This window comes from Mugil cephalus, chromosome 11, assembly GCF_022458985.1.
Source record: "Mugil cephalus isolate CIBA_MC_2020 chromosome 11, CIBA_Mcephalus_1.1, whole genome shotgun sequence".
NCBI lineage: Eukaryota > Metazoa > Chordata > Actinopteri > Mugiliformes > Mugilidae > Mugil > Mugil cephalus.
In genome coordinates this window covers 1,216,351-1,228,851 of record NC_061780.1, presented here as the reverse complement: position 1 = coordinate 1,228,851, position 12,501 = coordinate 1,216,351, and the positions used below count along the sequence as shown (strand labels likewise).

The following is a 12,501-nucleotide window of genomic DNA, read 5'->3' as shown; positions in this document are numbered from 1 at the left end:
AAATTAATATATAATTTTTTTTTTCTGTCCCTGTAAGACTCGGTTTGAGACTGAATGGAGCCAGTGGCCTGAGTAGATTATCTAGATTAACTTTCCATTGTTCCAATAAATTGCTAAGCAGACTACACATATACAAGTCTTTACCCGTCATCAGTAATTGTGAACTGAGCACATGTGACATGTGTTCATCAGATGGCTAAAAAAATAAATAAAACCGATTATGAAGACAACATGTTCTGTTGCAACATGTCCACAACTGAAACGACTGGGCAGCTCAGCACATGTATTGTTCTGTTATTCTAGGTCAGATGATTTTGGTCTTTCATCCACCATCCTCCTAGATATCCCCGAGGAATAGAATCCTCTTCAGCATGTTCAAAACAAACAAGCTTAAAAAAATATCACTACATCGGCTTCCATTATGCAGATGAAACCAGGGTAACCTTATTAGCAGCCACAGTGGAGGGACGACTGGACCATTCAATCTGCCAGTAAATCCTCTCCATTTGAAAACTGAAAAAGGATTTTTAAATATTGATGACACTGTGGCTGTTTTCCATTCAGCATTAGAATGATCTGACCAATTCAAATATGTTGTTCTGATATATTTGAGAAAAGTTACAGTGTCTTGAGATTTTGAATGAACATAGCTAGACAGGAACGCATTTATACTTGGTAAACTCATTGGTAAACTCATTTTGGAGGAGTGGTGTAGTGGTTAGAGCTGCAGCTTAGGGCCGAAGGGTCCCAGGTTCTCCTCCCACTCTGTCCATGACTGTGGCACCTAAGCACCTAACCCCCAATTTGCTCCCTGGGTGCAACCCACCTGTACACTCCAACACTCCGACATACGCTCTGACTGTACACACTACTGTGTGAACAAATGGATGGGTCAAACAGCAGGAACAAATTTCCCCATTGTGGGACAATTAAGGGTTACAACAATTACAATTATTGCCTGCAAAGTTGTGAGTCTTTTTTGTAAAAAGCCTAACCTAACCTTTCTGCTATAAATCCATGTGTCTGTAACCAAGACTAATTTACATAAACCCTTGAATCCCTGGAGCGCACTTTGTAGATGTGTCCCATGTCACATTTACCATGACTATTACATGCAGGATATGTTCAGTGAAAACTCCTCAGCTTGTGATGTGTACAGTGAATTAGCTCAAAAGACGCTAAAGTTTCTCTCAAGAGACCCACACATGACTAGGAGGGTTGCCTTACTATCCACGTAAAGTCACTAATAGATGTTAGAGAATTTTGGTCCACAAATCAGCTGTTGAAGTAGATCCCACCAATGCTTGTTTCTCTACAACTGTGGCCTAAATTTAGTTTATTTCATTGGAATCACCATGGTTTGTTTATTTGGCACAAGCAATCATGTTTAGCTAGAGAGAAAAATTTCAAGAAAGAGTCAGCAGAGCAGGTCTAGATTCTAATAAACTGTATGACTGCATGCTTTAAATTTGTGTCTTGATAAAATCTAGTTGAAGTTGACAAAATCTACGACAGTGTGTGCTGAAGTAGTTCAATCTGAAGGGTCTTTATTTGCATTTGTGTGATTTGTGTGTGTGTGTGTGTGTGTGTGTGCGCGCGCGTGTGTGTGTGTGTGTGTGTGTGTGTGTGTGTGTGTGTGTGTGTGTGTGTGTGTGTGTGTGTGTGTGTGTGTGTGTGTGTGTGTGTGTGTATCAGCAATTTAACCACAGCCCAAAACTAATTTGTACATTTGTGCATGTGTGGTCAGAGATTAAATGTACTACTTTTGGCAAAAACAAACTGCGTCAGTCCCTGTGTATGTGTGCGTTCTTGTAAATCTATGTTTCTGAGGACCAGGTTGAGTTTTATGCCATCAGAGTGAAGATATTTGTCTGAAGTGAGGACAGTTTTGACCGGTCTTTACTATTTTACAAGGCTGTTTTCAGGATCAGGATTGTTGAATGTCCTCACAAGGAGACTCATACAAACATAAAAATGCGTGTGTGTCTCTTTCGTCCTGGCCTGCTTGGCAGCTGCAAATCTCCTGTGTTTGACCTCTGGCCTGGTTCCATGACCCCACACTCTTGGATGTGATCCCAAATACACTAATAATCTCATGTGTGTTTTTATTAATGTGTGTGTGTGTGTATTTGAGTGTGTTTCCATGATGCGATCGTGAATTGGTGCTCAAAGCTTCCCTTAATTACATCAAGCTGCAAGACACACATACACATACATACACACACCAGTAAACTCAACCTGGCTCACCCAGAGTCGTTTCCACACTGGCAGGCATTATAAAGTTATGACTCATTCTCTCACTCAGTTTGTCTTCTGCCTCCCCTCTTTTCTTTTCTTTTCTCTGTCCACATCTCACCCTGTTTTTGTCTCTCTCTTGTTCACATTCTGTTGCTCACTCATTTGTTGCTCTCCTTACCGCTCTTTCGGTTTCTCTGAATACTTTTTTGTTCCCCTCTTGCTCTCTTTCCATATCTGCCCTTTTCTGTGACAAACAGAACGTAAACAATGTCTCAGTTGGCCTTTCTCTCTCTTTCCCCAACACAGATCCTTGTTCCTTCCCTCCCTCAGTTCTCTCATCTGTTTCTCCGAATATGGCCCTCAGTCCAGCAGCTCGAGAGGAGGAAGTGATTTATGACACTAGACTGTGTCAGCTCTCATCAGTCACAGGGACAGGGGAGCCAGTGCCGTAGATGCCGCAGATAGCTTGAAGAGAGGAGATCACATTGCACTGTGTTTATTCAGATCCACTTAGGTTTAGAGTTAAATTCGCAAAACATGAAAACATAGTTCAAACAGAACATTATTTGCCTTGCTTTAACTGAGGGAATCTGACCAATGCAATGTGACTTCATGGGAGTTTGATGAGACGACTGTCGGCAACTTTTTTCCTCCTGGTTATTGTACACTCTTTTTTCATGTGGTTGTTTGTAGCAACTTTCACAGATGGAAATAAATGCTGTATTATGTTACTACTAGTGTAATCTCCATAATTATAGGTCACTGCTGCAGCTTCACATTCAAAGCATTTAACACGTTTTTAATTATGAAGTAGCCACATGACTATGCTATCGTTCAAACGTCTACTAAACAAGACGACAGGCATTGTGTGTGTGTGTGTGTGTGTGTGTGTGTTTAATAAGAACTTTAATATGTTTATTAAAGTTTGTTTTGTTGTGACTGGTAGTACCAAACCACATGTACCGTGACCACCAGTAACTAGAGGTGACAACAATTCAACAAAGACTAAAATGCCTGATATTGCTACTTTAATTAACTATTACTAACTAAAAAAACTCCTTCTTAGAGGTGCTATGGATGTGATCTGAAACAATTTCAACACAGGTTTTCATTTCAGTTCACTCTTCAAATTGAGAAGATGTCCGCTTTCCTTATTGTTTTGACTTTAACCTTCAGACCCGAAGATTGCTGCTTCCACTTTTGTTAAAATAACAACAAAGGCTGAACTATAGACATTTAGTTTTTTGATAAAACTCCAATAGTCATCATCAACTCTATCTCCACAGCTTGCAATACAGACATACATGTGCAGTGGATTGTTTTAATAAAACAACAGGTTTGTTGGTGACTTATATTTTATCCTATGAAATCAAAAATAAACATTTTCATAAATTCAATACACAGTGGATGTATCATTTTACGTAGAGCTCCCTTTTGGCCAAGGCTTTACAGAAAGAGGAAGTAATGATAACAGCTGCTTTTCTGGAGGACTAAGATGCAACGTTGCTGGAAGCAGTCTCCTTGATGTGTAAAATCAATGAAGTGGTCCTTCAAACACACTCTTCTAACAGCAGTTGAACTGTAACATATAAAGTGCTGAATTTGTGATTAGTAACCTCTAATGCATTGTGAAAGGTAAGCTTTCCAGCTGGTCTGAGGTCAGTAAACACCCCTTCAAAGGTTCATGTGTTTAACTGCAGAGGGCGAAAGGTCCAAACATTCATCCCACTGTAGTTGAATTGGCCTGATGTATGAACACTGATCACTCACACACACACACACACACAGCACACAGAGGGACATACTGGCCCTCATCTGTGCCCACGCTCCATTGACCCAATATTAAGCTTTTGCCCAGCAGTCAAACGTATCTCTGTATCTGCTCCAGCTCTCGCCTGACTCACTCTCAGGAGGTTCATCAGTGTTACTATCTGCTGACTGAAGTCCAAAATCTGCCCTAAATATCTGAGTCACATTGTATGCTTAGCAAGAGGTTTTCAGCATCACTGTGTTAGAGCTGCTCCATTTCCCTCTCAGCCAGTAACACTTCTCATCTATTGACTTGATTCAACAGTGATGATTAGTTCTGCTTCCTGCTCCATCATCACCTACACTAAATACTTAAGACACAGATTTTACTCTGAGGATCTAATCAGAGTTATTGTTTGTATTTCAAAAATAGCTAAGAATTAATGTTGGGATGAGTGGCCGCTTGAATATACTGTGATGTTATGTGTGTCAAATTAACTATTGTTAATTGAATTCCATGGTACCTAGGAAGGTATATGAGCCAGGACTACAAGGGGACTCTGTCTTAGGGCAGTCATACCAACATTTAAAAAACGTTCAAATGTATATAACAGCTCATTCTTAGTTGTGCTGGTTTGAGTCTTTGTGATGTAAATTAGTCATTTGACCATAGCAATATGTTTGTGCGGACTCCTCTTTGGTCCTCTGACTGCAACTGGAAATCTGAGACCATGCAGAATATGTCAGAAAAGTTAACTAGACTATGGTTTATTGCATCATATGCATTGTATGTCAGTATATGTCTGCTGTGTTCTGTTTTGACTCTCTTCCTTCTTCTTTGATGATACTAGACATACAAATTTGCACCAGTATAAAAGCGCAGACCTAGCTAGACTCTAAAGGCCATGACACACCAAGACAATGGTCTGCCATTTACCAGAGTCATGTTGTCAGTGACTGTCTCTGACCCAGGTTATGGCAGCATTGTAGTGACATTCTCAGCCTTTTGGCAAGAGGTGAAATAAAAGTATAAGAAGCTTCTGTTATTGCAAATGATTTATTTTAAATCAAAAGCTCAATATATCGTCATATTTGGATTCAAGTTATGATGTGTATGTGGCATTTCCACATGGAGGAGGTAAAGGTCAGCCAATCTGAAGATTACTATAACAACATGGGTTACAGCCATCAGCCCTCAGTGAGCATATGGCAGAGACGTGATACTGCGGTCCACAGAGACGGGAGATTTTGTTTCTATATTTCAGGTAAATCTGTGATGTTGTTAAAATGCTGTTCATGTTCAAACAGAGATGTGCCTGAAGTCTGTGTGTGTTTTACATGAATCTGAATAAAGCTGTCAACCCCAATATTTTGTATATTTTCAGCTCTAACCACGAGCTTGATCGCCACCATGCATAAATTTGCATGTTAATTGGTGCAGCTGTTCACTAATTGGAAATCTCTCCTCACTGATTGATTGGTTCATTCATTTTATGATTATGGATAAATGTTTGTCAAGTCAGCCTCAGACCCAACACCATTAGAGCTCATCAGTGACTAGTGGACGAGTTCTTTGGCAACTGTTTTTTTCTTCCTGTATTATTGATGGCTTTTAGTTCAAGCGGGCAGTTTCTGGAAGTCTTTTACAACTATGTGATTTGTTTTATTCTCAGACTTACAATTAAACCCTTCATGTAGAATTCACACATCACTAAAGAAAACATAAACAAACTATTTTTCGCCCAGTTAATGTTGATATTTACATCACTTAGTTTTATAGATCTATGTGTGCATAAATAAACTGCTCAGAAATTGCACTTTAGTGCAGTGTTGCTATATTAGACATTAGAATCTGTTCAAGAGAGTCTTTATTATATTGGCTGTCCTTGCCTTGGGAGTTATTGTCTTAAACATGAAAGATGCGCTGTGCAACCAACAATCAGACCAACAACCAACAACCAGACAAAACTCTCTGTTTTGGACATGGAAAGCTAGCGAATGTGTTTTGTTGAGGTCTTGCATATCATTAGCCTAATGGCATAAATGCATAATTTTTTGACTTACTGTTACAAGATCAATAAAAATAGCAATGCGCTTGCTAAAAATTGTGTTTTTTGTTGTTTTCAAAAAACATTCAAGTATGAATTAAGCAATTACGTTATTAGGGTAACGATATGGTGTTTTGACTTGAATTTAAAATGACAACCTTATCATTTTATCAGTGCAGAATGTAGTAGTCCAATGCAGATTATTTTTTATTTAACTTTTGTTTATCCTCCTCGGCTGGAATTGGTTAAATGGTAAGATGTAAACAGGAACTGCTATTATAAATATATAAATAAATATTGTGAAGTCATTGTACCACTTCATCCGAGCTACCAAGCTTTCCAATATGCTACCAAAATTTGATGATGTTTCTGTGACCCGAATGCCAGCTAATACATGAAAGGCACAAGGTAGGGGTAAGATGAACAACCAGTCAATTTTAAAATAAAAATTTAAAATCAATCAATGACTGTCTGAATGCATGTTTCTTACTGCAGATTCATGCTTGGTGTTGATTCGTTCTTTTCCATTTGAATACATTAGAAACAACATCACATCTACAGTACAGTATCAGAAATCAGAGAAGCTATCAGAAAAGCACACACCACCCTTCCCCCATCTACAGCAGCGCTAATCCTGAACACAGCACACTGATGTGGTGAACTCGCAGATTGGGATGTTTTTGATCCGGCCATGTTGACTTTCAGATCCATTGGCAGAGGACTCATATTGAGCTGAAACTATTCTGTGGCTTACACCATATTTTCATAAATGATTCTCTTAATCTGTATGACTCTCGACCTCCGCCTAGATCCGCCGCCCGAGCAGCCCTATTGGATTGAGCACTGAGGATAGTTATTACTGCAGTTTGTGGCCAATGCCTTGAAGGCAAATCATACTAATGGAATCGCCTTGTTGATAGAGGCACTAAATATGAATATAAAATCAATTTACACATCATGCACGCATTCATGTATCTACTCTAACTACAAACAGTGTTTGTGTGTGTCTTTGTACAGCATAGTGTGCATTTGTGATTCCACTTGTCACCTCTCTCTCACACAGTTTATTTTACTAATTACAGTTTTGGTTTTTATTATTATTGTCATTGAATGCAACACATTGAATGCAATTCATCTTAATTTCATATATTTCATATCTAACTGTTTAACTGTTTTTTTTTTGTTTGTTTGTTTGTTTTTTTACATCTTCATAATATTTTAGCTCCCTGTTGGTTGGGCATCTAAGTTGTGGGAGTGACAGTGTTTTTACTTGTTGGTTGCATGATTAGCAAGTGGTCAGTTAGCTAAGCAATATTTTGTTTTCCCTTCATGATGTGGTTTGAGAGGTGGTTATTTGTTTTAGGTCTGCCATAAACCAAAAACCATATCTCTGTTGTGTCAAAACATCTTCTTGCATCAAAGCTGCCAAAAAACAAAGAAAAACAAGAAGAAGAGGAACCAAAATCACACGACTAAACATGACTCCTTTTTTGTTTATTTTATATATATATATGGCAAGATTTACAGACAGACGTATCCACAGGCAGCCCTATGTGTTTTTTTTTTTTTTTTAGCAACTGTTACTCTTGTTGTTGTTAATTCGGAGTTTGCTAGCTGACATTTTTTTTTCTTTCTGGTAAACTAATGGTGCAAGTTGTCGTTCAATCACAGTCCACAGTTTAGATCGGAGTTGTTGTGCTGTTGTTAAGCTTTTGGTAGGAATATGTGTTGATGTTAAAGCCAAGGTGTAAGACTAATACTGCCTGTAAGCTAAACATACTTGGCTGAGAAGGACCACGGGCCAAAGCAGACTCCAGCACCTAGCTGTGATGTCCATTGAGAAGCAGGTGATCGAGCGTCAAGCAAGAAAAAGTAATTGACAGATTTGCCTCTCTTAAGGTGAGGCACCATAGACTGGAGTCTGCAGGGTCTGTTCAGTCCAAAAGGAGAGGCAGAGGATAGAATGATGTCTCTCAGGCAGGGTTGCCTATCTGTATTAACCTTCAGACCTTTGTCTTTCTTTCTCTCTTCTTTCTATCTTTTATTTGGGCGTCTCTGACCCTAAAATTCATTGAGTTCAATAAATAAATAAAATAAATAAATAAATTTATGTTTTTGGTTAAATTGAGACTTGTAAATAGAGGTGAATAAGCAGCATTGGCACCAAATATCGACTCAGAAAAATCGACATGTATGGACCATCGGTCAATGCTCATGTAAAAAAAACGGTATTGGCCCTAAAAAATCCATAACGATTAATCTCTAGTGAAAACTGGTGCAGGAACGTGTTTAATGCAGAGTGTGAGTTTTCTGACTGCATGTCCAAATGTTTTTAGCATGTCAAACAAATGTGTGCTTCAGCTCCGGACATAAATAGATTTTGTTGATAGTTGTAACAAGCAAAATAAGCCTGTTTATAAGGACTCTTTAGTCATGCTAAAAGTGGTTCTTGGTGCACTGTAACACTGCATGTACAGATAGTCAGTCTGGTCCCAGTGTACATGTCTGACTGTAATCACTGCAGTGTACTGAATAATTTCTTAGTGTCTAACAATGGTTTGTGCTACATGAGTCCTAAATTGTTATGATATATTTTGATGCTGGTTAGAGCTGCTTGGACCACTTGCAATGTATATTGCTGAGTTTGTGCATGTAGAGTGCAGTATGTACTTGTGTCACAGAAGCTGCATCATACCTGCAGAAAACCTCCATGCCATCCAGCAGATAACACTGTCCTCCGTTGAAGCAGTAGTTGGGCTGCATGTCGCAGGGCGAGCGGCAACTTCCGTTTACCATCTGGTACCCAATACGGCATCCGTTAGGCAAGACCGCTGGAGGTGCCGCCACAGGGACATTCAGTACTGGGTTGAATGAGCCAGACCCTGGAACCCGAGGCCTGGAGCGTGCAGGAGACCCAGCAGCCAGTCGGAGGTCTTCGTCGCTCTCATAAGCATCAGTTGTGGTGCTGTAGGTGTACTCATCAGCTGTTGGGGAAACACCGTCCTCGTATGGTGTAAGGTAGTCATAGTTTTCTGGCATTGCCCAAGATGTCGCATCACCACCTTGCAGCTCGTGGCCGTGTGATGAAGGAGATGGTGGGGCTAGGTCAAGGCCGCGTCCACGAGAAGACGGGTCAAAGAAGTCCACGTGAAGTATGTCGGGATTAGTGGCAGCTGAAGGCGGGGCAGTGGTGGTGGTGGTGAACAGGCGGTCTAGGTCAAACACAGCTGTGTCCTTGGCGTGAATCCAAGGTGGGTCAGTGTGTGGCACACGCACCTCCTCATCATCCACCTCCTCCTTGCCCTCCACGACTCCCTGTGTGTGCGGGTTGCTAGGTAACAGGTGCTCTGTCTCAGCTGAATCCGGGCTGAGCTGGGGTGGGGCTGCCACGCCAGCTTCCTCCACCGTCTGAACCACCGTTTCACCGAACATGCCGCTGCTCTGTTCCTCCTCTTCACCGGCACGGGGGATACGGCCCGCCCTCAGGGTCACAGTGTTGATAGTGTCAGAAGCAGGTGTGCTACTCATCCTTGTTACAGTAGCGATAACCTCATTGACCTTGGCTGGCCCTTCCTCCTCGTTGAGCAGCGAGGTGACATTGGCCGTGCTGTCAGACTCAGTGCCATTGGTCCCAACAACGTTTCCTGCAAAACACAAAGACATCTTCTCAGTACAAACATTATACAGAGATTGCAAAACAATGACTTTATAATCCATCCGATACTTGCTGGATATCATCAATTATTTCTCTTCATTATGAATTATTTAAACATGAAGAGGATATACTTGTAAACCTTTCCAAGCCCCATGGACTTGAGCTGAGGCTCTGAGCATAAAAACTCCCCAAAACAGAAGGGAAAGAAATAGAAAAAGACAGCAGCGAAAGAAATGCAGTGGATTTAATGAGGTCAAAACTGTTTCACTCTTAAAAAAAAGACACAGTTCGTATCGATCAACTTAGCAAAAACTATTGCTAAGCTTGAGAAAAGAGTTCTCAATTGGCCCTGTTATTGGAACGCAGCTGAACCAATTTAGTGCAGGTATAATAGGTTACATCATCATTATAGAAAATATTTTGTCAGGTTAAGAAAAGGAAAACCAATGGAAAAAAAAAATATTCTGAGGACATTACAGCGATTATGTTATACATGTGTCTGTAGCCAGGAATCACTGATAAATGGCTACAGGCATATTTCTGGAATATTTATAAAAATATCACAATATTAGTTCATTTTGAAGCTCTGTCTTTTAGAGACACCCTTACCTGCTACACATTTCTAATCTAACTTATTCTAATCAAATAATGATAATGATAGTGAGCCAATGGGGAATTGTTCCCCACGGACCCCCAACAGATTAATCTGACTATGGCCAGCACAGACAATTAATTTGCAATTGAATGTGATCCTTTTCAGTGTGATCCGGACCATCAGACTGTTGGTCTCCCAAACTATAAATGAAACAGTCTTCTCTAGTATCATGTTGTCTGTGTGTTTAGAGTTGACCCCAAGGAAGGTTTTAAAGAACGTTAATGGCCTAACCTGTATGTGATGAACTGTAGCCAGACAGCTACCACCACTTTCACTTATCTCATGCTTCCTATATAAATTAAACTACTTGTTTATAGACTAAAACTGCACAATATCTACAGCCAGAGGTAGAAACCACAATGAGTCAAACTATGATGCAGTTATCAAAAAGTTGGAAATAAACTTCATCATCCGTCCACCAATTGAAGTAATTCCACAATGAATGCCTGATCAACTGAAAACAATTACTGTTTGCTGAGAATGATAGAAGCAAATGCAACATCTGCTGTTGTTTGCTTGACTATACTATACAAACATACAATGGACAATCTGGGTTAGTTTCCTCACAGCTCACAGTCCACTGCCACACAATGACTTCACACACTTAAACTCTTTTAGCATTACAGGATGAACAAAGTGGGCTCAAGGAGTCTGGCTGGGGATACAAATTAAAACGAGAGGTGATTGGCTGTATACTTATCCACCAGTTGATTACTTCATGCGAGGGTGGCTCGTTGAGTCATGCTGCTAAAAAGCTGCTTTGCGGCCGCACCCCCCTTTGGATTAAAGGAATAATTCACTAATGTACTTGAATGGCGAGGAGCACGGATTAGGGATTACAGGGTTGGAGAGATGGAGGGATTTGGGGGTGCCCTGCAGGGGGAGGGTTGACATTCTCTGGGACACTTGGATATGACAACCTCACAACAATAGTAAGAAAGCTGTAACATAAATATGCGATGACCAAGACTGTTACGCCTACATCTTACCTGCATTAGAGACTGAACACATGGATATTATTGTCACAAGTCATTACACTGGATCTCAAGAAGAAAGAGGAAAAGTTCAAAAGTAAATACCATGACGACTGTCAGTGTTTTATGTACTGTAAGAAAGTCAGTCTAACCTTCTGGTTTAGCGTGACAGTGATGGGGACTCAATCTACAAGATGAAGATGAAATAATTTGTCTTGTTTCCAGAATCATCATACTCTCAATCTGCCTTGATGATCCTGCTTGGACAAACATTCTTCCTTGTTGTTAAGAACCAGTTGCAGCTGGTTAAATTCATCGATATCATTAGCCTACATGCTTATCGATTCCCCTTATCGATTCTTTTCATGCCAAATCTTTAGGGCCCAGCCCAAATAGTGGTGGTAATGAAAAGGTTGTTTTCCATAAAACTAAATAATAATAAGAATCTTTACGTCGAAGCATGTCATTCACATCATGTGATGCTCATGTGACTACAAGGAAGCGATGGCAAAGAGACTGAAACAATGGCTTCACTTCACCAGAAGGGACTTTAATGGTCAAGCAAGGGCAGCAACACCACCAACATGATGAAGCAGTTGTCAGTAATGCATGGCATTAAATATAGAGAACGCCATGTGTTCAGCAGTCCCCGGTGCACAAGTGCTGCCATCGCTAAGTCTCAGCACAGCAGTACTAGTGAGGATCCAGTTACTTACACAAGCTCGTATCTCTTGTTTAGAAACTCAATAGCATTTCTGATGTTTAAACAAAACCACGAACGCAGAGTTTTCTACACTAAAAATCCACAAGAGGATAAGGGAAATCGATAAAGAATTGGATCAATAAGCAGAATCAATTATGACATCAGTATCAATAAAATCTTATCGATGCCCATCCCTATTTCAGGTGAGTTGTAGTTTAAAAAATGCAAGTGATGGAAATTAAACTGGCACTAAACTGTCTGCCTGTTAATTAAACAGCTCTCACTCAGTCTTTAGCCACTAATAATTAATGTGACAGAATTCAGTAAAAGATGACTATTGGAAAAGTATGCAGTCATTTTATGGGATGGGATTGTTATTATAGAGCAGGGTGGAATTAAACAATAAATAAAATCTCTTAGGAGCAATAAACTGCAACAGCAATGCTGACTGCACTGAATAAGGAAACCAAACTATACAG

General features: G+C 40.1%; 1 protein-coding gene across 8 annotated transcripts in view; it reads right to left on the bottom strand.

The window, feature by feature from the left end:
- The window catches only part of cspg5a (chondroitin sulfate proteoglycan 5a), a 50,084-nt gene that overhangs the window by 23,349 nt on the left and 14,234 nt on the right, over positions 1-12,501 (bottom strand). For all 8 annotated transcript variants that reach the window (XM_047598526.1, XM_047598522.1, XM_047598524.1 and 5 more), the window contains exon 2: positions 8,731-9,679. In XM_047598526.1, coding sequence (XP_047454482.1) covers positions 8,731-9,679 — 949 coding nt within the window. The remainder of the gene's footprint in view (positions 1-8,730; positions 9,680-12,501) is intronic.